This window comes from Somniosus microcephalus, chromosome 12, assembly GCF_052327205.1.
Source record: "Somniosus microcephalus isolate GS21.2 chromosome 12, FLI_Smic_1.0, whole genome shotgun sequence".
In the NCBI taxonomy this organism is placed as follows: Eukaryota; Metazoa; Chordata; class Chondrichthyes; order Squaliformes; family Somniosidae; genus Somniosus; species Somniosus microcephalus.
In genome coordinates, this window is record NC_140998.1 from 199,910,998 (window position 1) to 199,938,751 (window position 27,754).

At 51.1% G+C, this 27,754-nt stretch overlaps 1 protein-coding gene across 1 annotated transcript in view; it reads left to right on the forward strand.

Annotated features, from left to right (window-relative positions):
• LOC147109882 (POU domain, class 2, transcription factor 2-like) overlaps nucleotides 1–27,754 on the forward strand; it is a 127,448-nt gene that overhangs the window by 21,501 nt on the left and 78,193 nt on the right. The window contains exon 2 of the mRNA XM_086002417.1: nucleotides 13,187–13,252. Within this exon, the coding sequence (XP_085858543.1) occupies nucleotides 13,195–13,252 (58 nt within the window). The 5' untranslated portion in view covers nucleotides 13,187–13,194. The remainder of the gene's footprint in view (nucleotides 1–13,186; nucleotides 13,253–27,754) is intronic.

Consider the following 27,754-nt stretch of genomic DNA (forward strand, 5'->3'; position numbering starts at 1 on the left):
CTACGAGCAAATCGCCCCAAGTGCGAATTTTTCCAGAAACAAATATCATATTGTGGCCATGTCATTAACGAAGAAGGGTTGCATAAGTCACCTGAAAAAATTGAAGCGGTCGTAAAGGCCCAGCACCTGAAAATGTCTCACAATTAAGGTTGTTCCTGGGATTAATAAATTACTATCATAAATTTTTACCGAACTTGTCAACGGTTCTGCACCCTCTTAACGCACTGCTACAAACGGGAGTAGTTTGGAAATGGAGCGAAGACTGTAAACGTGCCTTCCATAAATGCAAAGGCTTGATCACGTCCAGGGAAGTGTTGGCTCATTACAACCCATCACTGCCAATCAGACTGGCGTGCGATGCATCCCCTTACGGCGTGGGAGCGGTATTATCGCATAGGTTCCCTGATGGCTCGGAGCAGCCGATAGCTTTTGCGTCACGCTCATTGAACTCAGCTGAGCGTAACTATGCCCAGATCGACAGGGAGGCACTCAGCCTGGTGTGGGGGGGGTGAAGAAATTCAACCATTACCTACACGGACAAAAATTTACCTTGTTGACTGACCATCAACCCCTCGTCTCCATATTCAACCCTAAAAAGGACGTTCCCATTATGACAGCGCAAAGGCTACAGAGGTGGTCCCTTTTCCTAGGGGCACACCAATATGACATAGAATACAAAGGAACAAAACAGCATGGGAATGCTGACGGGTTATCGCGCCTACCGTTGCCAATGGTAGAAGAGGCGCCTACAGTGGACCCAGTGGAGATGTTCCACTCGACCATAGTGGAATGTCTACCGGTGACAAATTCTACCATTGAAAAGGAAACGAGAAATGACCCGACTCTCTCACGAGTCTACGATTTAACGGTGAAGGAATGGCCAGCACATGGCGAACCACTGTTGCCAGCATTCTCGCAAAGAAGAGAACAGCTGTCAGTGTGCCGAGGAACCTTGATGTGTGGATCCAGAGTGGTGATTCCACCCAAACTCAAGGATAAAGTGCTAAAGGAGCTTCACGAGGGGCATCTGGGTGGAGTGAAAATGAAGAACTTAGCCAGAGCGTTTGTGTGGTGGCCAGGTATCGATGGAGACATCGAAGAAATGACCAAGAGCTGTCTAGGATGCCAGAAGGTCCAAAACGCCCCACCACAAGCCCCTCTACATCCATGGGAGTGGCCCTCATCTCCATGGCAAAGGGTACATATCGACTTTGCTGGTCCATTTATGGACTCAATGTTCTTAATCGCAGTGGATGCACACTCCAAGTGGCCGGAGGTAATAAAGATGTCCTCCACCACCACGGAAAAAACCATCACAGTATTAAGGACCATATTCGCCAGGAATGGGCTGCCTGAACAGATCTGTTCTGATAATGGACCGCAATTTGTATCCGAAGAATTCAGGAAGTTCTTAAAAAAACAATGGGGTTAAGCACTACACGTCCGCCCCATACCATCCCGCCACCAATGGATTAGCTGAAAGGTTTGTCCAGACCTTCAAGAAGGCCATAAAGGCCATGGGTAATGAAGACATAAATCTACAACATAAGGTAGATAACTTCTTGTTTGCGTACAGGAATGCAACACATGTGGTTATAAACCAAACCCCCGCCATGATGTTTTTTAATAGAAGACTAAGATGCCGGCTGGATTTGGTCAAGCCAAACGTCAGAAGGGACGTAGAGAACCGGCAATTTCAAAGCATGAATGAAAGGCCAACTAGAACCTTCCAGATAGGTCAACCAGTTTTGGCCTGGGACTACCGTACCGAGAAATGGCAGCCTGGAACTATTTGCACACGACTAGGACCGCTGATGTATACCGTGGACATTGGAGAAAGCATGATAAGGCGCCATGCTGACCAGATCATAGAGTCATCCGAAAAAGGACAACCTACACCACAGCTCTATACGCCTAGTGATGAAGCAGAGATAACCATAGTGTCTACCTCCGATCCGGTGATACTGGAACAAGATGAACCCGACACTGGCATTGAAGCCGAATCGACCTTGCCAAAAGAACCTACTACACCACCGAAACCTACTACACCACCGAGGCGTTATCCGGACCGAGTCAGGAAGCCTCCAGAGAGACTGAATTTGTCATTGATTAACTTCAGCAAATGTGTAGGTTATTGTTCTTGTAAAAATGTTATTTAATGATTACTTAAAATGTTATGTACTATTTATCTAAAAGGGGAGGAATTGTAGTGTATATACCTTTAAGAGGAACTATGTTTTTGAAGCCCCTGTATACTGTAGTACCAGTAGTGACCACTCAGGTGTATAAGCCTGTGTAGCGTCTTGTGTAGTTTAGTTCACCTCCAGACTTTGTTCAGTAAACACTTGTTAAATCAACTCCTGCATTCCGTGTCTCCATTAACACACGGACCTAACACGTACCATCCACAACCTTATTGTGAAAGACTACATTGACATCCGGGCTCGGACAGAAACTGGGCTTATAAGTGGTTACACCTTGCCCTTGACTGAAGCCTCCCCGCCCGGCTACACTTTCCACCACCAGCCCCCACCCCCCCAACAAACCTCGAATTTCTCACTGAGATATCCTCCCTCAGCCTCAGCACTGAGCGACGACTCATCCACTGTGATTTCAATCTCCATCTCAACTCGCCCTCTCGCCTCGGAGTTCACTGCCCTCCTGCCCTATGCCATCTCGCGTGACCTCTCTATTCCCATCGTCTCTGACACAGACACGGCAACCTCCAACCATTTCCTTGCATCCTTTGTCCACTGCTGGAAAAAACTCTCCCCAAGTCACTTACAACGGCACTTTCAAACTCCCAGCTGTCTAGCCTTTGGTCTTCCATTCATAGAAACATAGAAGATAGGAGCAGGAGTAGGCCATTCGGCCCCTCGAGCCTGTTCCGCCATTTAATGAGATCATGGCTGATCATCCAAATTCAGTACCCTGTCCATGCTTTCTCCCCATATCCCTTGATCCCTTTAGCCTTAAGAAATATATCCAACTCTTATATATCTAACTCCTTCTTGAATATATTTAATGAATTGGCCTCAACTGCCCTGTGTGGTAGAGAATTCCACAGGTTCACCAATCTCTGGGTGAAGAAATTCCTCCTCATCTCTGTCCTAAATGGCTCACCCCTTATCCTTAGACTGTGACCCCTAGTTCTGGACTCCCCCGCCATCGGGAACATCCTTCCTGCATCTAGTCTGTCTGGTCCTGTTAGAATTTTACAAGTTTCAATGCGATCCCCTCTCATTCTTCTAAACTCTAGCGAATATAAGCCTAATCGACTCAATCTCTCTTCATACATCATTCCTGCCATCCCAGGTATTAGGTATTCGCCACAAAACTTCTGCAGCTACCAGTCTACTCCACCATTCCCTCACCTCCACTCGCCTTCGGTAAACCCTTTACCCTGTCCCACCCTGGTCGTTCTCTCTGATACGGCCCCCATCTCCCCCTCCCCCCACCCCCACAAGTCCATGGGGCACAGATTTGAGTGCATTGCACACAACTGGTTGCGCCATTCATTGCCAGATCTGGCTGGACCGCAGAGAATCATAAAATAGTACAGCACAGAAGGAGGCCATTCAGCCCATCGAGTCTGTGCCGGCTCTTTTGGAAGAGCAATCCTGTTAGTCCCACTCCCCCACTCTTTCCCCATATCCCTGCAATTTTTTTCTCCTTCAAGTATTTATCCAATGCCCTTTTGAAGGCTACTATTGAATCTGTATCCACCACCCTATCAGGCAGTGCGTTCCAGATCCTAATCACTCGCTGCATAAAAAAGTTTTTCTTCAGGCCGCCTCCGGCTCTTTTGTCAATCAATTTAAATCTGTGCCCTCTGGATTTTGACCCTCCAGCCATTGGAAACATTTTCTCTTTATTTACGCTATCTAAACCCTTCATGATTTTAAACAGCTCTATCAAATTTCCTCTTAGCCTTCGCTGCTGCAAGGGAAACAACCCCAGCTTCTCCAGTCTATCCATGTAAAAGTAATCCCTGACCCCTGGAACCATTCTCGTAAATCTATTCTGCACCCTCGCCAAAGCCTTCACGTCCTTCCCGAAGTGTGGTGCCCAGAATTGGACACAACACTCCAGCTGAGGCCGAACTAGTGGTTTATACAGGTTTCGCATAACTTCCTGACTTTTGTACTCTATGCCTCTATTTATAAAACCCAGGATCCCATGGGGGAAAAGTTTGGCATCGCCCATTTTGAGCGCTAATATCGGCCGGGCGCAAAGTTTAGCGCCCGGTGCTAATTATTGCCTCCGACTGCAAAATTCACCTCTATCGCCCCCTGGAGGTGATTTGAGTGCTAAATCAGGCGCTGCACAGCTCTCTTAAGGCGCTAATGTCGGGGAGCGAGGCGCTACCTCAGAGCGCTACCGAAGCTCAGGCGATATCCGTTACCATGGAAGCCAGACACACTGGCGCCGTCCAGTTCTTAAAGGGGAGGGGCCATCTTGCTGGCCAGCCACGCCCCGCTCATTGCAGCCTTGAATTTCGGCCTGGCGAGACCTCAAAAGCAATTGTGTTGGAAGCACTAATGGATAGGCCCGGGGAAAGAGCTCGGCGCTTAGGAACCTCAGCCCCTTCCCGACTTGAAAACGTTCCTCTCTATTTGTCGTTGCTAGCGGCAGGCGCTAAGGCAGGGGGCGCAACTCAGTATCCGGTCCGGGGCGCTACCGGGGCGTTGCATACTTGACTGATGTAATGATCTGCGGGCGCAGGAGATCATGGCGGTAGTCTTTAGCGCCGCTGCCGCAAAATGATTGGACAATTTCGCGAGCGGCGCTAAGATTGCCGCGTTCGGGCGCTAAGTTCCTAGCGCCCCCCGGAGGCGCTAACCAACCGAATTTTTCCCCTCATATGTTTTATTAACTGCTTTGCTAACCTGCCCTGCCACCTTCAATGATTTGTGTACAAACACCCCCAGGTCTCTCTCTTTCTGAACCCCCTTTAAAGTTGTCCCATTTAGCCTGTATTGTCTCTCTTTTTCCTGACCAAAATGTATCACCTCACACTTTTCTGTGTTGAATTTCATCTGCCATGTGTCCACCTGTTCCACCAGCCTGTCTGTGTCCTCTTGAAGTCTATCACTATCTTCCTCACTGTTTACTGCACTTCCAAGTTTTGTTTCATCTGCAAATTTCAAAATTGTGCCCTGTACCCCCAGGTCCAAGACTTAATATATATCAAAAACAGCAGTGGTCCTAGTACTGAACCTTGGGGAGCGCCATGGTATACCTCCCTCCAGTCCGAAAAACAGCCAGTCACCACAACTCTCTGCTATCTATCCCTTCGCCAATTTTAAATCAATGCTGCTAGTGCCCCTTTTATCCCATGGGCCTCAAATTTGCTTTCAAGCCTAATAGGTAGTACTTTATCAAACGCATTTTGAAAGTCCATATACATAACATCAACTGCACTGCCCTCATCAACTGCACTGCCCTCATCTACCCTTTCTGTTACCCCATCAAAAAAAACTCAATCAAGTTAGTCAAACACGATTTGCCCATAACAAATCCTTGCTGCGCCTCCTTTAAGCACCATTGGGTCCTGTTCTCCTCTGCCAACTCTGCTCACTACTCCAGAATCATCCTGCAATGCAAAGATAACCCCCAACCTCCTTTTTTCACCACAATCATCTCCTTAAACCCCTCTCCTCATGCCCCGCCACCCTCACCTCCAACAGCAAGTGTGAGGAGCTCATGAACTTCTCTGTCACTAAGATTGCTTTCTGTGCCGATTCCATCCCTTCCCCTAGTCCACTGGGCCAAACTTCCCCCTAGGTTCCCACTGCCCTAGCCCTGAACTCGCATCTTTCTCTAGTTTCTCTCCATTCTCTCCTCATGCCCTCTCCGAGCTCATCTCGTCAATGAGACCCACCTCCTGCTCCCTCGACCCTATTCCCACCGAACTGCTGACCGCCCAACATCCCTTCCTGGCCCCCATGTTAGCTGATATAGTTAATGGTTCTCTCTCCTCAGGTATTGTCCCCCTTCCCTTCAAATCTGCTGTCATAACCCCGCTCCTCAACAAACCCACCCTTGACCCCTCTGTCCTTGCAAACTACCACCCCATCTCCAATCTCCCTTTCCTCTTCAAAGTCCTTGAATGTTTTCTTGCCTCCCAAATTCATGCTCATCTTTCCCGCCATTCCATGTTTGAATCCTTCCGATCAGGTTTCCGCCCCTGCCACAGTACTGAAACAACCCTTATCAAAGTCACAAATGACATCCGATGTGACTGTGACCATGATAAACTATTCCTTCTCATCCTTCTCGACCTGTCTGCAACCTTTGATACGGTTGACCACACTGTCCTCTTCCAATGCCACTTCATCGTCATCCAGTTGGGTGGGACTGCTCTGGCTTGGTTCCAACCTGACCTATCCAGTCGTAGCCAGAGAATCACCTGCAATGGTTTCTCTTCCCGCTCCCACACCATTACCTCTGGAGTCCCCCAAGGATCTATCCTTGGCCCCGTCCTATTTCTCATCTACGTACTGCCGCTCGGCGACATCATCCGAAAACACAGCTTCAGTTTCCACATGTGTGCTACTGACACCCAGCTCCATCTCACCGCCTCCTCTCTCGATCCTTCCACTGTCTCTGATTTGTCATGCTGCTTGCCCGATATCCAATATTGGATGAGCAGCAATTTCCTCCCACTAAATATTGGGAAGACTGAAGCTATTAGCCCAGAAATTCGGGTCGGGGGCTTCCCGCGGGTGCAAGCCCCTGACCTGCACTTACCTAGCGCGCCGGCCGTTGAGCTGTGGGCCCGCGTGGGATTCCGATCCTGGGCCTCCTCCAACTGCCGGCGCGCAGTGCTCGCGTATCCCAGGGGCGCAGTTAGTTCGATGCGTCCCCTGGGATCACGTGGGCCATGGAGAGCCAATGGTAGCAGGGAATGCTTCATTCATAAGTTTGACAGGCAGGGCTGTCAAACCTATAAATACTATGGCCCCAAAACATCACTAAATCTTCAAATACATTTTTTTTTAAATCACATTTTTAAAATAAACTATAAATGACATGAAATAACTTTTAAACAATAATTTAAATTTTTGAAAAAAATAATATTATTTTCTAACGGGGCTAAAAATAAACTTACCTTTCTTTAAAGTATTTAAAAATAATAAAGCTGTGGAAAAAATGTTTTAATTTTAATTAATTCACCACTTACCTTGTAAAAAGCAGGCCTTGCGACTGCTTTTTAAAAGTGTAACTTCTGGAGACTTACCTTCCCGGGAAAACCTGCAAAATAAACGTAAGTTCGATGCGCACGCGCTGCCTCTCCGGCGCTCGTGTTCGACCTCTGAACCCCTTCTTTCAGGGGAACGGAAGTGCCGGTTTCCTGCACATGCGCAGTGCATGCACGAAACTGGCACTTCCATTGGGCTTACGGGTGTGTACCCCGTGCGTACTCACCGTGGAGACCCGAATTTCTGGGCCATCGATGTCTTCAGTCCCTGTCACAAGCGCTGTTCCCTAGCCACCAACTCCACCCCCCTCCCTCAGCTAACAGTCTGAGGCTGAACCAGACTGTTAGCAACCTTGGTGTCCTATTTGACCTTGAGCTGAGCTTCCGACCACATATCCTCTCCATCACTAAGACTGCCTACTTCCACCTCTGTGGCATCGCCCGTCTCCTCCCTTGCCTCAGCTTATCTGCTGCTGAAACCCTCATCCATGCCTTTGTTACATCCAAACTTGACTATTCCAACGCACTCCTAGCTGACCTCTCATCTTCCATTCTCCGTCAACCTCAAATCATCCAAAACTCGGCTGCCCGCATCCTAACTCGCACCAAGTCCCATTCACCCATCACCCCTGTGTTCGCTGACCTTCATTCTCCCGGTCCGGCAACGCCTCAGTTTTAAAATTCTCATCCTTATTTTCAAATCCCTCCATGGCCTCCCTATCTCTGTAACCTCCTCCAGCCCTACACCCCTCCGAGATCTCTGCGCTCCTCCAATTCTGGCCTCTTGCACATCCCCGATTTTCTTCACACCACCATTGCTGTCTTGGCCTTAAGCTCTGGATTTCCCTCCCTAAACCTCTCCGCCTCTCTGATGTGCCTTCAATAACCACAAAACTAGAAGTTATAGACTTTAACAAGTTGGCTTTTAATCACTAAGATCAGAGCTAACATCTCAACACACCGACTGGCTCACAGGAATGAGTCATACAGATCCTGGGATCTTTAAGTAAGAGAAGTCAGGGGCGGAGCCAAGAGCCAAGACCTGGAACCTTCCAGGTTAGTCAGGAAAGAGGAAGTGAAACTATACACCGTGTGGGGGAGGGTAATATACATGAGTGCAAAACGAATACAGGCAAGACAAACAGATTTCATTACACTCTCTACCTAGGGCGCAGTAGCATAGAGGTTATGTTACCGGACTAGTAATCCAGAGGCCACCATGGCAGCTGGGGAATTTAAATACAGTTAATGAAATAAATCTGGAATAATAAAAAAAAGCTAGTATCAGTAACGGTGACCATGTAACCACTGGATTGTCGTAAAAACCCATCTGGTTCACTAATGTCCTTTAGGGAAGGAAATCTGCCGTCCTTACCTGGTCTGGCCGATATGTGACTCACCCACAGCAATATGGTTGACTCTCAACTGCCCTTAAATGACCTAGCAAGACACTCAGTTGCAACATAGAAACATAGGAGCAGGAGTAGGCCATTCGGCCCTTCGAGCCTGCTCCGCCATTCAACGAGATCATGGCTGATCATCCAAACCCTAGCACCCGGTTCCTACACCGACAACCATCCCACCCAAGCCCTATCCCCGTAACCCCGTAACCCCACGTATTTAATCCCCCCTAACACTAAGGGCCAATTTTTTTTTTTATCATGGCCAATCAACCTAACCCGCACATCTTTGGACTGTGGGAGGAAACCAGAGCACCCGGAGGAAACCCACGCAAACACGGGGAGAATGTGCAAACTCCACACAGACAGTCCCCCGAGGACGGATTTGAACCCGGGTCCCTGGCGCTGTGAGGCAACAGTGCTAACCACTATGCCACCGTGCTGCCCTGCTTACGACACACCACACGGACTGCAGCGGTTCAAGAACTTCTCAAGGGCAATTCGGGATGGGCAATAAATGCCAGCCTTGCCAGTGATGTCCATATCCTGTGAATGAATAAAAAAAACCTCTTTATCCCCCTTCAAACCTACCTCTTTGACCAAGTTTTTGGCCACTGTAGTGTCCGCGTCTCAATAACACACGGACTGCAGGAGAACGATAATAACAGGTGTTTACTGAACAGAGGGTATGCTGGAACTGAAAGTACAGAAGCCTGCTACGGCTTTATATACAGGTGTGGTCACTGCCGGTACTACAGTATAAAAGCAGTTCTTTCTTAAAGGTACATACACAACAGCCACCTTTCCTAATAATTACCTCCTTATGTGGTTTGCTGTCAAATTTTGTTTGATAATCACGCCTTGTTGCTGTACCTAACGGACTCTGAAATTCTAAATAGTCCGTATCTATGGAGTTGTCAATAACTATGATCTCCACACGCCCACTCCGTCACTTTTCACACTGCATTGGATCGAGTTCTTCAGAGTCTGAGAGCGGGGTTAAGGCCTGTAACTGCTCCTTTATGACTCAGCCTGTTGATATGCAAATGTCCAGAGAAGATTCAAATGATTTGCCTGACTTTAACACTCGACCTGGCTGACAGGCTGTGAGTTTCCACTGTCGATCGAACGTTCGGATATTCAGTCGGAACCGTGTCCTACACATCCTGGGCGGTACTGTAAACTATCACGGTAACAGCCCTGTCTCTTCCTCGGGCCTGGGATCGTTCTCTCCCTCCCTCAGGCCTGGGATCGTTTTCTCTCTCTCCCTCCCTCAGGCCTGGGATCGTTTTCTCTCTCTCCCTCCCTTGGGCCTGGGATCGTTCTCTCCCTCCCTCAGGCCTGGGATCGTTTTTTCTCTCTCTCCCTCCCTCGGGCCTGGGATCGTTATCTCCCTCCCTCAGGCCTGGGATCGTTCTCTCCCTCCCTCAGGCCTGGGATTGTTTTGTCTCTCCCTCGGGCCTGGGATCATTTTCTCTCTCTCTCCCTCCCTCGGGCCTGGGATCGTTCTCTCCCTCCCTCAGGCCTGGGATCGTTCTCTCCCTCCCTCAGGCCTGGGATTGTTTTGTCTCTCCCTCGGGCCTGGGATCATTTTCTCTCTCTCTCCCTCCCTCGGGCCTGGGATCGTTCTCTCCCTCCCTCAGGCCTGAGATTGTTTTGTCTCTCCCTCGGGCCTGGGATCGTTTTCTCTCTCTCTCCCTCCCTCGGGCCTGGGATCGTTCTCTCCCTCCCTTAGGCCTGGGATCGTTTTCTCTCTCCCTCCCTCAGGCCTGGGATTGTTTTGTCTCTCCCTCGGGCCTGGGATCATTTTCTCTCTCTCTCCCTCCCTCGGGCCTGGGATCGTTCTCTCCCTCCCTCAGGCCTGGGATCATTTTCTCTCTCTCTCTCCCTCCCTCAGGCCTGGGATTGTTTTGTCTCTCCCTCGGGCCTGGGATCATTTTCTCTCTCTCTCCCTCCCTCGGGCCTGGGATCGTTCTCTCCCTCCCTCCCTTGGGCCTGGGATCGTTCGCTCCCTCCCTCGGGCCTGGGATCGTTCCCTCCCTCCCTCAGGCCTGGGATTGTTTTGTCTCTCCCTCGGGCCTGGGATCGTTTTCTCTCTCTCTCCCTCCCTCGGGCCTGGGATCGTTCTCTCCCTCCCTCAGGCCTGGGATCGTTTTCTCTCTCTCTCCCTTCTTCGGGCCTGGGATCATTCTCTCCCTCCCTCGGGCCTGGGATCGTTCTCTCTCTCTCCTTCCCTCAGTCCTGGGATTGTTCTCTCCCTCCCTCCCTTGGGCCTGGGATCGTTCTCTCCCTCCCTCCCTTGGGCCTGGGATCGTTCGCTCCCTCCCTCGGGCCTGGGATCGTTCGCTCCCTCCCTCCCTCGGGCCTGGGATCGTTCTCTCCCTCCCTCCCTCGGGCCTGGGATCGTTCTCTCCCTCCCTCGGGCCTGGGATCGTTCTCTCCCTCCCTCCCTCAGGCCTGGGATCGTTCGCTCCTTCCCTCCCTCGGGCCTGGGATCGTTCTCTCCCTCCTTCCCTCAGCTTGTGCCCCGCCTGCTACTTATCAGCTGATGTGGAACACAATCGATGGCGGCCACCTTGAATTTGATGGCTGAGAAGAGGCGGGGGTGGCGGCGGGGGGCAGAAATCAAACCGCGCCAAACCCCGAGCATCCTCCACTCATCAAAGATCTCCAACACTGGTGAGCCCAGGTCACCTCCATATAAACCACTCGCGCTGCTGTACTTGAGTCTTGTGGCATTCTCTTCACTTCTAATATCTGCTCTCAATAAACTCGTCACTCTCCCTTTCCATCTCGTTCTCTCTTGCCCCTCCCCAGAACAGCGGTGTCTCCCGCTGCGGGGCATGTTCCAGGGGCACTGCCCCTCGCCTCGACTACCTCACCTCAGTAGCCATTCTTCAACTGTGAGCGCAGACAGTGAGTGTTGACAGGGTGTTGACCCATGGGGGGGCAGCACAGAGGAGCCCAATCCTCACCCGATCGCCACACATGCAGGGGTCACTGGATATTGTGTAACACTAGCGGCACACTATGTTACAGCTTGCCATAAACAGAGGGACAACCACTAAATATAAGAAAGGAGTATATATAAATTATATGAATGTATATTTATACACTCAGGGATATATCTGTTTATACACTGTATGGATAGATCTGTATTTTTGTGTACAAACATGAATGTTTTTCGATGCTTTGGCAACATAAGATGTAACTTGTCATGCCAATAAAGTGATTTGAATTGAATTGAATTGAATAGTGATCAGGAGCGGGAGTTAGCAGGGACCATGAGCACAGGCCGGGGATGGATCCTGGGCCTTTCCTGCTCTGTGCAGCTCAGCTGCTCACTGCCTTGAATGTGCTGAGCTATTGGAGGAACCAACGTCCCTTTTATAAAGTTTTGAAATAATGTTGTTGCTGTCTTCTGGAGCAAGCCTGTGTGATTGAATGGGGTTAACACGAGGGAGAGACTGAGAGCGGTGACATTTCACAGCAGTGACGCAGGTTTACAAACAAACAACTACTTCATTAAAAATAGCTTTGTTAAATTACGTAGGTGAAAGTTTAAAAGAAAATGAGTGAGAAATAGACATCTAATTAGTGAGGCCTGGATCTGTCCAGCGCCTGACTCACTGGAGAGGGACAGGTACAGGAGGCGCAGGGCGTTAGGTTACACAGGGAGCTTTAATGGGCCTGGATTTGTGCTTGGATCCCCTTGTTCTTGGTACACAGAAATAATCTCTCTCTCTCTCTGTCTCTCTCTGTCTCTCTCTCTGTCTCTCCCTCTCTCTCTGTGTCTCTCTCTCTCTCTCTCTCTCTCTCTCTCTCTCTCTGTCTCTCCCTCTCTCTCTGTCTTTCTGTCTCTCTCTCTCTGTCTCTCTCTCTGTCTCTCTGTCTCTCTCTCTGTCTCTCCCTCTCTCTCTGTGTCTCTCTATCTCTCTCTCTCTCTCTCTGTCTCTCCCTCTCTCTCTGTCTCTCTCTCTCTCTCTCTCTGTCTCTCTCTCTCTCTCTCTCTCTCTGTCTCTCTCTCTCTCTCTCTCTGTCTCTCTCTCTGTCTCTCCCTCTCTCTCTGTGTCTCTTTATCTCTCTCTCTCTCCCTCTCTCTGTCTCTCCCTCTTCTCCCTCTCTCTGTCTCTGTCTCTATCTGTCTTTCTCTCTCTGTCTCTCCCTCTCTCTCTGTCTCTCGCTCTCTCTCTCAATTTTCAATTCAAATGCTTTATTGGCATGAAAGTTTACAGGTAACCATATTGCCAAAGCTTACATAACACAAAGTACAGTTTTCCAACATTCTGTAGGTGTCAAACAATTTTGACCTTCATTGGGTACATACAATATTACTTTAAATAATATTAATTTAAACAGTCGTTGTACATCGTTGGGTACATTCAGTATTAATTTTAAACAGTCCTCAGGTTGTGACATGTTGTTACATATTTGGCACCAAGGTATGGTCTGTCTCCTTCTCCCAGGACTAATCTTAATTTTGACAGGTCATCTATCTGTCTTTCTCTCTCTGTCTCTCTGTATCTCTGGTTTATTGTTATCGGTTCTAAGTATTTTATTTGATTCTATTATTTTTTTACAGAAATAAGAATGAACAAAGGGACAGAATGTGAGAATCCCGGATTGGATTCCCAGCTGGAACTGACAGGTACTGTACCGTTGTCTGTGAGCAGAGAACTACCTCATTATTGTCAGGGCTGGAGCATCACAGCTCACTGCTCAGTCTCCCCCTCATACACCTCCCCTCCGCTCTCCCAGTGATCCCAGCTATCTGTGTCATTGTCTCTCTCACTCACCCATCCCCTGCCCCAATGTCCTTCCATTCTCCGTGTCTAAGTACCCATGCCCTGTACACTCTCATCCATCAGTAATGCGCCTCCCACATTCGTGCCGCGCCGTCCCGTCCACCTCTTGTGTGGTGGGTACTGATCAGTCAGGAGTTGGACGCAGGAAGTGTTCCGAGTGAGTCAGGAGCAGGTGACTGAGGCAGATGGTGCAGCGAAGTGCAGTACGGCATGTGGGGATGTTTGAGTCTGCCCGAAGCAGTCATTCAAAGTGGTGGCATTGAGGGTGGGAACATTGGACCGTAGGGATTGCTGGACGGAAAAAGACCAGGGTCAGTCTAGTTCACCTTCTACCATCCTGGTACATAGAATAACATCGAATGTACAGCACAGAAACAGGCCATTTGACCCAACTGGTTCATGCCGGTGTTTATGCTCCACACGAGCCTCCTCCCACCCCTTCTATTCCTTTCTCCCTCATGTGCTTATCTAGCTTCTCCTTTAATGCATCTATACTATTTGTCTCAACCACTCCTTGTGGTAGCGAGTTCCACATTCTCACCACTCTCTGGGTAAAGAAGTTTCTCCCGATTTCCCGATTGGATTTATTATTGACTGTGGCCCCGACATTTACGGAGAGGATCCGGGGGAGACCAGAAACGGCCGAGGAACCCGGACATCCCCGGGGGATGCGGAGGTCCTGCCAAGGGGCTCATTATCATTTTCTTCTTCCGTTTGCCGCCCAGCCGCCGGTTAGATCGACAGGCACACCCGGGCAGGAAAAGCAGCGGCAGGAGGCAGTAGCCGGGGACCCTAGGGGTTGGACCCCGGCAATCGAGAGGGGCGAAGGCGGGTGTTCGGAGCTTGGGGGTGGGGGGGGGAGCAGTAGTTGGCTGCGATCACACAATACAGGAGAGTAAATTCTGAATCCATGCCTGTGATCCTCCATCTATAAACTTGGATAACATAGGTAAGTGAGTTAAACACAGGAATATAATACAAGAGCATTAAATGGTCATCTGGGACTTTCTATAATCCACTAAACAAATAGCAACTCACTTTTCCTCCACTTTACTGCTAATTCTGTACAGGCCAAACATGTGCATCTTCTGCAGGTAGGGATGAGTGGCAGTGGTGAAGCTTCAGAGTAACCTGTCCTGAAAATTAATTGAATGTTGGAGAGGAGAAATTTTGGTCTGGCCTTCCGCACATGAATAGTGCTATTTTCTGGTGTTAATGGACAGTGATAGCCTTAGGCGATGATCAGATGAGCACACATTCCTTTCGGTGGCATTATTTGCACCGCATTTTTGGCTCTCTCTGCGCACATGATCTGGTCGCGCCTGCGGAGTGCCCAACGGTGTAGCGGCTGCAGCCTGCACAGTCGCGCTTTCCTCGGTTCCGTGCGGAGAAGGGTATCCGTTGGCTGGTGGGGGAGGGGGGGGTGCGAGGGGTGAGTGGATCGAGAGGGGTGGAGGGGAGCGAAGGGGGGAGGGGGAGGGGATCGAAAAGGGAGGGAGAGGGGAGTGAAGGGGGGGGAGAGGGGATTGAAGAGGGGGAGGGGATTGACGGGAGGGAGAGAGGATCAGAGGGGGAGAGAGGATCAGAGGGGAGGAGAGAGGATCAGAGGGGGAGAGAGGATCAGAGGGGGAGAGAGAGGATCAGAGGGGGAGAGAGGATCAGAGGGGGAGAGAGAGATCGAAGGGCGGGAGAGGGGATCGAAGGGTGGGAGAGAGGATCGAGGGGGAGAGAGAGGATCGAGGGGAGAGAGAGGATCGAAGGGGGAGAGAGGATCGAAGGGGGGTAGAGAGGATCGAAAGGGGAGAGAGGATCAAAGGGAGAGAGAGGATCGAAGGGGGAGAGAGGATCGAAGGGGGAGAGAGAGGATCGAAGGGAGAGAGGATCGAAGGGGGAGAGAGAGGATCGAAGGGGTGGAGACAGGATCGAAGGGGGGAGAGAGGATCGAAGGGGGAGAGAGGATCGAAGGGGGAGAGAGAGGATCGAAGGGGGGGAGACAGGATCGAAGGGGGGGAGAGAGGATCGAAGGGGGGGGAGAGGATCGAAGGGGAGAGAGAGGATCGAAAGGGGAGAGAGGATCAAAGGGAGAGAGAGGATCGAAGGGGGAGAGAGGATCGAAGGGAGAGAGAGGATCGAAGGGGGGAGAGGATTGAAGGGGAGAGAGAGGATCGAAAGGGGAGAGAGGATCAAAGGGAGAGAGAGGATCGAAGGGGGAGAGAGGATCGAAGGGGGAGAGAGAGGATCGAAGGGGGGAGAGAGGATCGAAGGGGGGAGAGAGGATCGAAGGGGGGAGAGAGGATCGAAGGGGGGGAGAGAGGATCGAAGGGGAGAGAGAGGATCGAAGGGGGAGAGAGAGGATCGAAGGGGGGAGAGAGGATCGAAGGGGGGGAGAGGATCGAAGGGGGAGAGAGGATCGAAGGGGGGAGAGAGGATCGAAGGGGGAGAGAGGATCGAAGGGGGGAGAGAGGATCGAAGGGGGAGAGAGAGGATCGAAGGGGGGAGAGAGGATCGAAGGGGGGAGAGAGGATCGAAGGGGGAGAGAGGATCGAAGGGGGGAGAGAGGATCGAAGGGGGGGAGAGAGGATCGAAGGGGGGAGAGAGGATCGAAGGGGGGAGAGAGGATCGAAGGGGGAGAGAGGATCGAAGGGGGAGAGAGGATCGAAGGGGGGGAGAGAGGATCGAAGGGGGGGAGAGAGGATCGAAGGGGGAGAGAGAGGATCGAAGGGGGGAGAGAGAGGATCGAAGGGGGGAGAGAGGATCGAAGGGGGAGAGAGGATCGAAGGGGGAGAGAGAGGATCGAAGGGGGGAGAGAGGATCGAAGGGGGAGAGAGGATCGAAGGGGGGAGAGAGAGGATCGAAGGGGGGAGAGAGGATCGAAGGGGGGAGAGGATCGAAGGGGGAGAGAGAGGATCGAAGGGGGGAGAGAGAGGATCGAAGGGGGGGAGAGAGGATCGAAGGGGGGGGAGAGGATCGAAGGGGGAGAGAGGATCGAAGGGGGAGAGAGAGGATCGAAGGGGGAGAGAGAGGATCGAAGGGGGGAGAGGATCGAAGGGGGAGAGAGAGGATCGAAGGGGAGAGAGGATCGAAGGGGGAGAGAGGATCGAAGGGGGAGAGAGAGGATCGAAGGGGGAAGAGAGGATCGAAGGGGGGGGAGAGGATCGAAGGGGGGGGAGAGGATCGAAGTGGGGGGAGAGGATCGAAGGGGGGGGAGAGGATCGAGGGGGGAAGAGAGGCTCGAAGGGGGGAGAGAGGATCGAAGGGGGGGGGAGAGGATCGAAGGGGAGAGAGAGGATCGAAGGGGGAGAGAGGATCGAAGGGGGAGAGAGGATCGAAGGGGGGGAGAGAGGATCGAAGGGGGAGAGAGAGGATCGAAGGGGGGAGAGAGAGGATCGAAGGGGGAGAGAGAGGATCGAAGGGGGGAGAGAGAGGATCGAAGGGGGGAGAGAGGATCGAAGGGGGAGAGAGGATCGAAGGGGGAGAGAGGATCGAAGGGGGAGAGAGAGGATCGAAGGGGGGAGAGAGGATCGAAGGGGGAGAGAGGATCGAAGGGGGGAGAGAGAGGATCGAAGGGGGGATAGAGGATCGAAGGGGGGATAGAGGATCGAAGGGGAGAGAGGATCGAAGGGGGGAGAGGATCGAAGGGGGAGAGAGAGGATCGAAGAGGGGAGAGAGAGGATCGAAGGGGGGGAGAGAGGATCGAAGGGGGGGAGAGGATCGAAGGGGGGGAGAGGATCGAAGGGGGAGAGAGGATCGAAGGGGAGAGAGAGGATCGAAGGGGGAGAGAGAGGATCGAAGGGGGGAGAGAGGATCGAAGGGGGAGAGAGAGGATCGAAGGGGGAAGAGAGAGGATCGAAGGGGGAGAGAGGATCGAAGGGGGAGAGAGAGGATCGAAGGGGGAAGAGAGGATCGAAAGGGGGAGAGAGGATCGAAGGGGGGGGAGAGGATCGAAGGGGGGGGAGAGGATCGAAGGGGGGGAGAGGATCGAGGGGGGAAGAGAGGCTCGAAGGGGGGAGAGAGGATCGAAGGGGGGGAGAGGAGAGGGGATCAAGGGGGTGGGAGAGAGGATCGAAGGGGGGAAGAGAGGATCCAAGTGGGGAGAGGGGATCGGAGGGTGAGAGAGGATTTGAGGGGGGGAGAGGATCGGAAGGGGAGAGGGGATCGGAGGGGGAGAGGGCTTCAGAGGGGGAGAGGGGATCGAAGGGGGGGAGAGGATCGAAGGGGGGAGGGAGGATCGAAGCGGAGAGGATCAAACAGGAGAGAGAGAGGATCGGGGGGGGAGAGAGGATCGAAGTGCGGCAGAGGGGGGAGTGGAGGAGCTCCAAGGGGGGAGAGCAGATCAGGAACTCGGAGTGTGGGGGGTGAGAAGGTCAGGATGGGAAGACAGATCACGTTCTCCCCTTCTCTGTTAGACATGGATCACGTTCTTCCAACCCCCACCCCCACCCCTGAACTCGCGGGGCGGGTGGGAGAAGGTCAGGAACTTGAGCGGGGGTTGGGGTGGGGTGCGAGGGAGGGGACCTATCCACAAGTAGGCAGGCATAACTAGGACCCATATGCGTTCTCATAGCAACACCTTTTATTTGGATGAAACGAGTGGAGTCAAAGCAGAAGTTGTTCAATGTGAGAACAAGTTCGGCCAGGCGGAGGAGGGTGCTGGTGGTGGATGCGGGCTGGTTGGGCCTCCACTCAAGGAAGAAGAGGATGGCCCTCAGGCCGTCCTGGTGAAGGATGGAGATGCAGAGCGATTGGATGGCCATGGTGAAAAGGAAAAAGAATATGGAATTCAATAGTGTTTGCCAAATATTTTTCCCATTTTTATAGAAATAGCTGCTTTTTATTCAGTAGGTACTTGACATTTCTTTATGTCCGCTTCTCTCTCAGGCGCTCACAACTCCACATAATTTTGGCTTTGTAACGTGTCTCTGTGACGTGTCGCTGTGACGTGTCTCTGTGACATGTCTCTCTGTAACATGTTTCTGTGACGTGTCTCTGTGACGTGTCTCTAAGTCTCTCTGTGACGTGTCTCTGTAACATGTCTCTGTAATGTGTCCATCTAACGTGTTGCTCTGTCACGTGTCTCTGTCACGTGTCTCTGTAATGTGTCGCTCTGTAATGTGTCTCTGTAACGTGTCTCTGTAAGGTCCCTCTCTGTGACGTGTCTCTGTAATGTCTGTGACATGTCTCTGTAACGTGTCTCTGTAAGGTCCCTCTCTGTGACGTGTCTCTGTAATGTCTAACATGTCTCTGTAACGTGTCTCTGTAATGTCCCTCTCTGTAACGTCCCTCTCTGTGACGTGTCTCTGTAACGTCCCTCTCTGTAACGTCCCTCTCTGTGACGTGTCTCTGTAATGTCTGTGTCGTGTCTCTGTAACATGTCTCTGTAACGTGTCTCTGTAATGTCCCTCTCTGTAACGTGTCTCTGTAACGTGTCTCTAACATGTCTCTGTAACGTGTCTCTGTAATGTCCCTCTCTGTGACGTGTCTCTGTGTCGTGTCTCTGTAACATGTCTCTGTAACGTGTCTCTGTAACATGTCTCTAACATGTCTCTGTAACGTGTCTCTGTAACGTGTCTCTAACATGTCTCTGTAACTTGTCTCTGTAACATGTCTCTGTAACGTGTCTCTGTAACATGTCTCTGTAACGTGTCTCTGTAATGTCCCTCTCTGTAACGTGTCTCTGTAACATGTCTCTAACGTGTCTCTGTAACGTGTCTCTGTAACATGTCTCTAACATGTCTCTGTAACGTGTCTCTGTAACGTGTCTCTAACATGCCTCTGTAACATGTCTCTGTAACGTGTCTCTGTAACATGTCTCTGTAACGTGTCTCTGTAACATGTCTCTAACATGTCTCTGTAACGTGTCTCTGTAACGTGTCTCTAACATGTCTCTGTAACGTGTCTCTGTAACGTGTCTCTGTAATGTCCCTCTCTGTAACGTGTCTCTGTAACGTGTCTCTGTAACGTGTCTCTAACATGTCTCTGTAACGTGTCTCTGTAACGTGTCTCTGTAATGTGTCTCTGTAATGTGTCTGTAACGTGTCTCTGTAATGTCCCTCTCTGTAATGTGTCTCTGTAACATGTCTCTAACATGTCTCTAACATGTCTCTGTAACGTGTCTCTGTAACGTGTCTCTAACATGTCTCTGTAACGTGTCTCTGTAACATGTCTCTGTAACGTGTCTCTGTAATGTCCCTCTCTGTAACGTGTCTCTGTAACATGTCTCTGTAACGTGTCTCTGTAATGTCCCTCTCTGTAACGTGTCTCTGTAACATGTCTCTGTAACGTGTCTCTGTAACATGTCTCTGTAACATGTCTCTGTAATGTCCCTCTCTGTAACGTGTCTCTGTAACGTGTCTCTAACATGTCTCTGTAACGTGTCTCTGTAACGTGTCTCTGTAACATGTCTCTGTAACGTGTCTCTGTAACGTGTCTCTGTAACATGTCTCTGTAACGTGTCTCTGTAATGTCCCTCTCTGTAACGTGTCTCTGTAACATGTCTCTAATGTGTCTCTGTAATGTGTCTCTGTAACATGTCTCTAACATGTCTCTGTAACGTGTCTCTGTAATGTGTCTCTAACATGTCCCTGTAACGTGTCTCTGTGTCGTGTCTCTGTAACATGTCTCTGTAACGTGTCTCTGTAATGTCCCTCTCTGTAACGTGTCTCTGTAACGTGTCTCTGTAACGTGTCTCTAACATGTCTCTGTAACGTGTCTCTGTAACATGTCTCTGTAACATGTCTCTGTAACGTGTCTCTGTAACATGTCTCTAACATGTCTCTGTAACGTGTCTCTGTAACGTGTCTCTAACATGTCTCTGTAACATGTCTCTGTAACGTGTCTCTGTAACGTGTCTCTGTAACGTGTCTCTGTAACATGTCTCTAACGTGTCTCTGTAACGTGTCTCTGTAACATGTCTCTAACGTGTCTCTGTAACATGTCTCTAACATGTCTCTGTAACATGTCTCTAACATGCCTCTGTAACATGTCTCTGTAACGTGTCTGTAACATGTCTCTGTAACGTGTCTCTGTAACATGTCTCTAACATGTCTGTAACGTGTCTCTGTAACGTGTCTCTAACATGTTTCTGTAACGTGTCTCTGTAACGTGTCTCTGTAATGTCCCTCTCTGTAACGTGTCTCTGTAACGTGTCTCTGTAACGTGTCTCTAACATGTCTCTGTAACGTGTCTCTGTAACGTGTCTCTGTAATGTGTCTCTGTAACGTGTCTCTGTAATGTCCCTCTCTGTAATGTGTCTCTGTAACATGTCTCTAACATGTCTCTGTAATGTGTCTCTGTAACGTGTCTCTAACATGTCTCTGTAACGTGTCTCTGTAACATGTCTCTGTAACGTGTCTCCGTAATGTCCCTCTCTGTAACGTGTCTCTGTAACATGTCTCTGTAACGTGTCTCTGTAACATGTCTCTGTAACGTGTCTCTGTAATGTCCCTCTCTGTAACGTGTCTCTGTAACATGTCTCTGTAACGTGTCTCTGTAACATGTCTCTGTAACATGTCTCTGTAATGTCCCTCTCTGTAACGTGTCTCTGTAACGTGTCTCTAACATGTCTCTGTAACGTGTCTCTGTAACGTGTCTCTGTAACATGTCTCTGTAACGTGTCTCTGTAACGTGTCTCTGTAACATGTCTCTGTAACGTGTCTCTGTAATGTCCCTCTCTGTAACGTGTCTCTGTAACATGTCTCTAACGTGTCTCTGTAACGTGTCTCTGTAACATGTCTCTGTAATGTGTCTCTGTAATGTGTCTCTAACATGTCCCTGTAACGTGTCTCTGTAACATGTCTCTGTAACGTGTCTCTGTAATGTCCCTCTCTGTAACATGTCTCTGTAACATGTCTCTAACATGTCTCTGTAACGTGTCTCTGTAACATGTCTCTAACATGTCTCTGTAACGTGTCTGTGTAACGTGTCTCTAACATGTCTCTGTAACGTGCCTCTGTAACATGTCTATAACATGTCTCTGTAACGTGTCTCTGTAACGTGTCTCTAACATGTCTCTGTAACATGTCTCTGTAACGTGTCTCTGTAATATCCCTCTCTGTAACGTGTCTCTGTAACGTGTCTCTAACATGTCTCTGTAACGTGTCTCTGTAACGTGTCTCTGTAATGTCCCTCTCTGTAACGTGTCTCTGTAACATGTCTCTAACATGTCTCTGTAACATGTCTCTAACATGTCTCTGTAACGTGTCTCTGTAACGTGTCTCTAACATGTCTCTGTAACGTGTCTCTGTAACATGTCTCTAACATGTCTCTGTAACGTGTCTCTGTAACGTGTCTCTAACATGTCTCTGTAACGTGTCTCTGTAACATGTCTCTAACATGTCTCTGTAACGTGTCTCTAACGTGTCTCTGTAACATGTCTCTGTAACGTGTCTGTAATGTCCCTCTCTGTAACGTGTCTCTGTAACATGTCTCTAACATGTCTCTGTAATGTGTCTCTGTAACGTGTCTCTGTAACATGTCTCTGTAACGTGTCTCTGTAACATGTCTCTGTAACGTGTCTCTGTAACATGTCTCTGTAACGTGTCTCTAACGTGTCTCTAACATGTCTCTGTAACATGTCTCTGTAACATGTCTCTGTAACGTGTCTCTGTAATGTCCCTCTCTGTGAGGTGTCTCTGTGAGGTGCCTGTGACATGTCTCTGTAACATGTCTCTGTAACGTCCCTCTCTTTAACGTCCCTCTCTGTGACGTGTCTCTGTAATGTCCCTCTCTGTAACGTCCCTCTCTGTGACGTGTCTCTGTAATGTCTGTGTCGTGTCTCTGTGACGTGTCTCTGTGACGTCCCTCTCTGTGACGTGTCGCTCTGTAACGTGTCACTGTAACGTGTCTCTGTAACGTGTCTCTGTAATGTCCCTCTCTGTGACGTGTCTCTGTGACGTGTCTCTGACGTGTCTCTGTGACGTGTCTCTGTGACCTCTCTGGCCGCAGGGGAGGTGCCAGAGGACTGGAGGACAGCTAATGTAGTACCATTATTCAAGAAGGGTAGTAGGGATAAACCAGGGAATTACAGGCCAGTGAGCCTAATATCAGTGGTAGGGAAATTATTGGAAAAAATTCTGAGGGACAGAATTAGTCTCCACTTGGAGAGGCAAGGATTAATCAGTGATAGTCAGCATGGCTTTGTCAGGGGGAGATCATGTCTGACCAATTTGATTGAATTTTTCGAGGGGTGACTAGGTGTGTGGATGAGGGTAGTGCAGTTGATGTGGTCTACATGGACTTCAGTAAGGCTTTTGACAAAGTCCTGCATGGGAGACTGGTCAAGAAGGTAAGAGCCCATGGGATCCAGGGCAACTTGGCACATTGGATCCAAAATTGGCTTAATGGCAGGAGGCAGAGGGTGATGGTCGAAGGTTGTTTTTGTGACTGGAAGCCTGTGTCCAGTGGTGTCCCGCAGGGATCGGTGCTGGGTCCTTTGCTGTTTGTAGTGTACATTAATGATTTAGATATGAATGTAGGAGGGATAATCAGTAAGTTCGCAGATGACACGAAAATTGGTGGCGTGGTAAATAGCGAGGAGGGAAGCCTCAGGCTACAGGATGATATAGACGGGTTGGTCAGATGGGCGGAACAGTGGCAAATGGAATTTAACCCTGAAAAGTGTGAGGTGATGCATTTTGGGAGGACTAACAAGGCAAGGGAATACACAATGAATGGTCGGACCCTAGGAAGGACAGAGGATCAGAGAGACCTTGGTGTGCATGTACATAGATCCCTGAAGGCAGCAGGACAGGTAGATAAGGTGGTTAAAAAGGCATATGGGATACTTGCCTTCATTAGCCGAGGCATAGAATATAAGAGCAGGGAGGTTATGATGGAGCTGTACAAAACGCTAGTTAGGCCACAGCTGGAATACTGTGTGCAGTTCTGGTCACCACACTATAGGAAGGATGTGATTTCATTGGAGAGGGTGCAGAGGAGATTCACCAGGATGTTACCTGGGCTGGAGCGCTTCAGCTATGAAGAGAGACTGGACAGGCTGGGGTTGTTTTCCTTAGAGCAGAGAAGGCTGAGGGGGGACCTGATTGAGGTGTACAAAATTATGAGGGGCGTAGATAGAAAGGAACTTTTCCCCTTAGTGGAGGGGTCAATAACCAGGGGGCATAGTTTCAAGGTAAGGGGCAGGAGGTTTAGAGGGGATTTGAGGAAACACTTTTTCACCCACAGGGTGATTGGAATCTGGAACTCACTGCCTGAAAGGGTGGTAGAGGCAGGAACCCTCACAACATTCAAGAAGCATTTAGATGAGCACTTGAAACGCCATAGCATACAAGGCTACGGACCAAGTGCTGGAAAATGGGATTAGAATAGACAGGGCTTGATGGCCGGCGCGGACACGATGGGCCGAAGGGCCTCTTTCTGTGCTGTATAAATCTATGACTCTATGGCCTAGAAATTCGGTTGGTAGCGCCAGCGATTAGCGCCTAAAGAGCCCGAGAATTGGGGCGTTACCCAATGTTTGGGCGGGCGCAATGAAGATAGCGCCACCTCCCATATTGAGTATCCTTTTAGCGCCTGCGCTAACTCTTTGTGCGCGCCCGCGTGCGCAGGCAGATCATGATGTCATTTCAGTGTGCAACGCCTTTTTGGCGCCCCTGACCGGATATTCGGTGTCGCCCGCAACCTTTCTGCCTGGCGCTATTAGTGACAGTTGGATGGAACGTTCCCAGGCCCTTCTCGGAGTCGGGGGGCGCTATTTAAAGGGGACAGCTCTAGTATAAAAGCTGCAGCCACTTGGCCTGTTCATTCTGATCGTTGCTGGAGAGAGTTGCTGACCTTCTGTTGCACAGTAATTTTCTGAGTTAGCCTTCGGAGACTTGGGACCTGCAGCCCTGTCCGGAGCAGTTGGAGCGCTAGACATTACTGCGTCTTGCCCGTCTGGCATAGCAATGGGAGCTGCTTTGGAGGGGAACGTCCTCATGGCCGGACATTTGGAAGGGGCACAGAGACGGCGGGAGAGAGGGCCGGGATTGGCCAGAAGGAGGAGGGGCAATGGAGGTCGCCCAATCCGACGATACGCTGCGAGGGTTTTCAGGCAGCAGGTGTCATACCTTACCATGTCGGAGGAGCAGTGTCTGCGAAGGCTCAGATTCGGTAAGGAGGTTGTGACTGAGCTGTGCCACCTGCTTGCTGAAGATCTGCAGCCGCGTCTACGGTGCAGGACCTCTCTGTCGGTGGCCGTCAAAGTGACTGTTGCCCTCAACTTTTACGCCAGCGGATCCTTTCAGTCAGCCACTGGGGACATCGCGAATATTTCACAATTTGCAGTGCATTGTTGCATCCGGCAAGTGACAGCTGCCCTCTATAGAAGGAGGCGTGAATTCATCACCTTCCCTGTGACCCTGGAGAAGCAGGGGGAGCGCACGCAGGGCTTCGCTGCTATTGCGGACTTCCCCATAGTGCAGGGGGCCATTGATTGCACACACGTGGCTTTGCGGGCGCCATTCCAGAATCCTGAGGAGTTACGCAACCGCAAGGGGTTCCACTCCCTCAATGTCCAGCTGGCCTGTGACCACCGGCAGCTGATCATGGCAGTCAATGCACAATTCCCTGGGAGCAGCCACGATGCGTTCATCCTGCGGCAGACCTCAGTTTCTGACCTTTTTGAGGGCCCGGCTCACCCACGAGGCTGGCTTCTTGACGACAAGGGCTATCCTCTCTGCCATGGCTCATGACCCCACTCCGTTTGCCCGCTACCCCGGCAGAAGAGCTTTACAACAGCAGCCATCAGGCGACCAGGAACATTGTGGAGCACACTATTGGTGTGCTCAAACAGCGTTTCCGCTGTCTAGACCATTCAGGGGGAGCCCTGCAGTACTCGCCAGAGCAAGTGGGTCGCATCGTCGTCGTCTGCTGCATGCTCCACAACTTGGCCATTCGACAAACCCAGCCAATGCCAGCCGACCCTCAAGGTCCAGCAGAGCAGGCGGACGAGGAGGAGGAGGAGGAGGAGGAAGAGCAGGCGGATGAGGAGGAGGAGGAGGAGCATGCGGACGAGCAGGAGGAGGAGGAGGAGGAGGAAGATGGGAGGGCTCCTGAAACTGGAAGGGCCGTCCGTCAGAGGCTCATAAGGACTCAGTTCTAGGCCCCTCTGACGGCATGATGGGTGTCATTCGTACCGCGCACTTCGGCTTGTACAAAGCCTATGAAGGCCACCATGATTGTAAATAGTTACGAGTACCATTGTAAATTATAAAAATTCTTTATTGTCAAAAAAGTGCTTCCTTCCAGCATAACAACGTCATGTCAACAGAAACCATAACTAACAAAATAACAGATAACTCTCTGGCAAAGCCGCAAAACTTAACAAACCATCACAAACAATCACAACAGGTGAGGGCGTCCTTGAATTTGGAGAAAGATACGTCTCAGCAACTCCCTCTACTGCTGGCCCCTTGATGGAGACCGACTTCTCTTTCGCGGTCGGCCCCTTCCCTCCCTGCTGCTCCTACGTAATTGAACCCCAGTGGTGGGGTCAAGGCTGGGGGACGCCTGCTGACTGTCTGGAAGCGCAGAAGCCCCTGAGGGACGGCCTGGACGACCTCTGGGCTTGGAGGGCGCGGAAGCTGGCTGCTTGAACTGGGCATGGCTGGAAGCAGTGTGCCCTGCAGGTGGTGGCAGCTGCACTGCAGACGTTCCAGCGGTGGCATGAGCAATGGTCACCTGCCGAGAGAGGACACCTGCACCATGGTCGGACGACACACTGGCTCTCTGAGGGGACCGGTTCGGATCATTCACCACAATCGACTGCTCCACTGATTCATGGCCTCCTGTGGTACTGGAAGGGCCTGGGGTGATCCTGGCTGATGCAGAGAGGGTGGCAGCAGTGAGAGTTCGCGTTGCCTCAATTTGGGTGTGGACGAGGCCGGCAAGTGACTGCGTGGCAGCAGTGAGGACCTGTGTGGCAGGTGCCAGTGCTTTGGAGAAGCCCTGGACAGTTCTTTCCATTGCTTCGGACAAGGCTGGAGTAGTCCGTTCCACTGCGTCGGACAAGCCCTGGACAGACCTTTCCAAGGATTGTCCGAAGCTCTGAACAGTCCTTTCCATAGCGGCCTCGAAGCCCTGGACAGTCCTCTCCATTGCTGCCCCGAAGCCCTGGACAGTCCTCTCCATTGCTGCCCCAAAGTCCAGCACACTCTTTGCCAGTGTGTCGATCGACTGAGGCATCCTCCCCACTGCAGCCATAAGCTCAGTGTGCCTGAGCCGGGCCTGGGTGCTCATTTCAGCAAGGCTACGCACCTCCTCTGCACTCTGTGCAGCAGTCATCGTTCCCTGCCTTGCCCTCCGGGGAGCCAGTGCCCGAACTTGCCTACCCCCCTCGCGTTGCTGCAGGCCGCTTGTTCCGGCAACTGGCTCCTCATCAGAGCACCCCCCCCCTCCCCTCCAGGGAACTAGTATCCCCAGTCTGCAGATGTGTAGGCTCCCCTGAGGCTGGAACGGATGGTCTGGCTTCCTCCTGATCCTCGCCTCCGGAGGCACTGGCACTGGCAGCTTCAGGGCCCGGATCCCGAGCTGGTGATGCAGCATCTGAAAGCAGGGAGGTGGAAGAGTGGCTTTAGCAAAAGGACAGCTTGGCAGCAAGGGATGCCAGATTGCGGCAAGGCTATGACATGGCTCCACAGTGAGAAAGCATGCTGGCGGGGGGACCAAGTGGAAGGAGACAGTTGTAAAAGGTGAGAACCTTACCATCGCTGTCGACAATGGGGTCGGCAGCTGCAGTGGTTACAGGACCACTCAGACGTCCTCCAAGAATCTGGTGGACTCTCTCCTCGAGATCCGTGAGAGTGACCACTTGTGGAGGTCCTCCACCGGTTCGAAGCTGGTCTTTGCGAATCTTCACCAGCTTGGACTGCAGGGGAAAGGAGGGGAAGTTATGTTACATGATGCCCTGAGTGACCATCTCATGCCCCCCATGGTGCAAGAGCCCTTACATGATGCCCTGAGTGATCATCTCATGCCCCCCATGGTGCAAGAGCCCTTACATAATGCCCTGAGTGATCATCTCATGCCCCCCATGGTGCAAGAGCCCTTACATGATGCCCTGAGTCAAATGTGGGTTGTGTGTGCCCAGAAAGGGCCATGGGTGCTTGCTGGCAGATGGCGAATGGGGCACAGGCCACCCTGTAGCCATAAAGACAGGTGCAAATGAAGGGATGCAGAAGTATGCAGAAACAACACTCACCCTGACGACCCGAGTGAGGTCATTGAATTTATTTCTGCATTGGACAGGGCTCTTGGACAGGGCTCCTGGTCACCATGTTGCTGGAGTTGACCCTCTGGCATACATCCCTCCAAGCTCGTCGGTAGTCCTTATGATTCGGCCTCCTGCC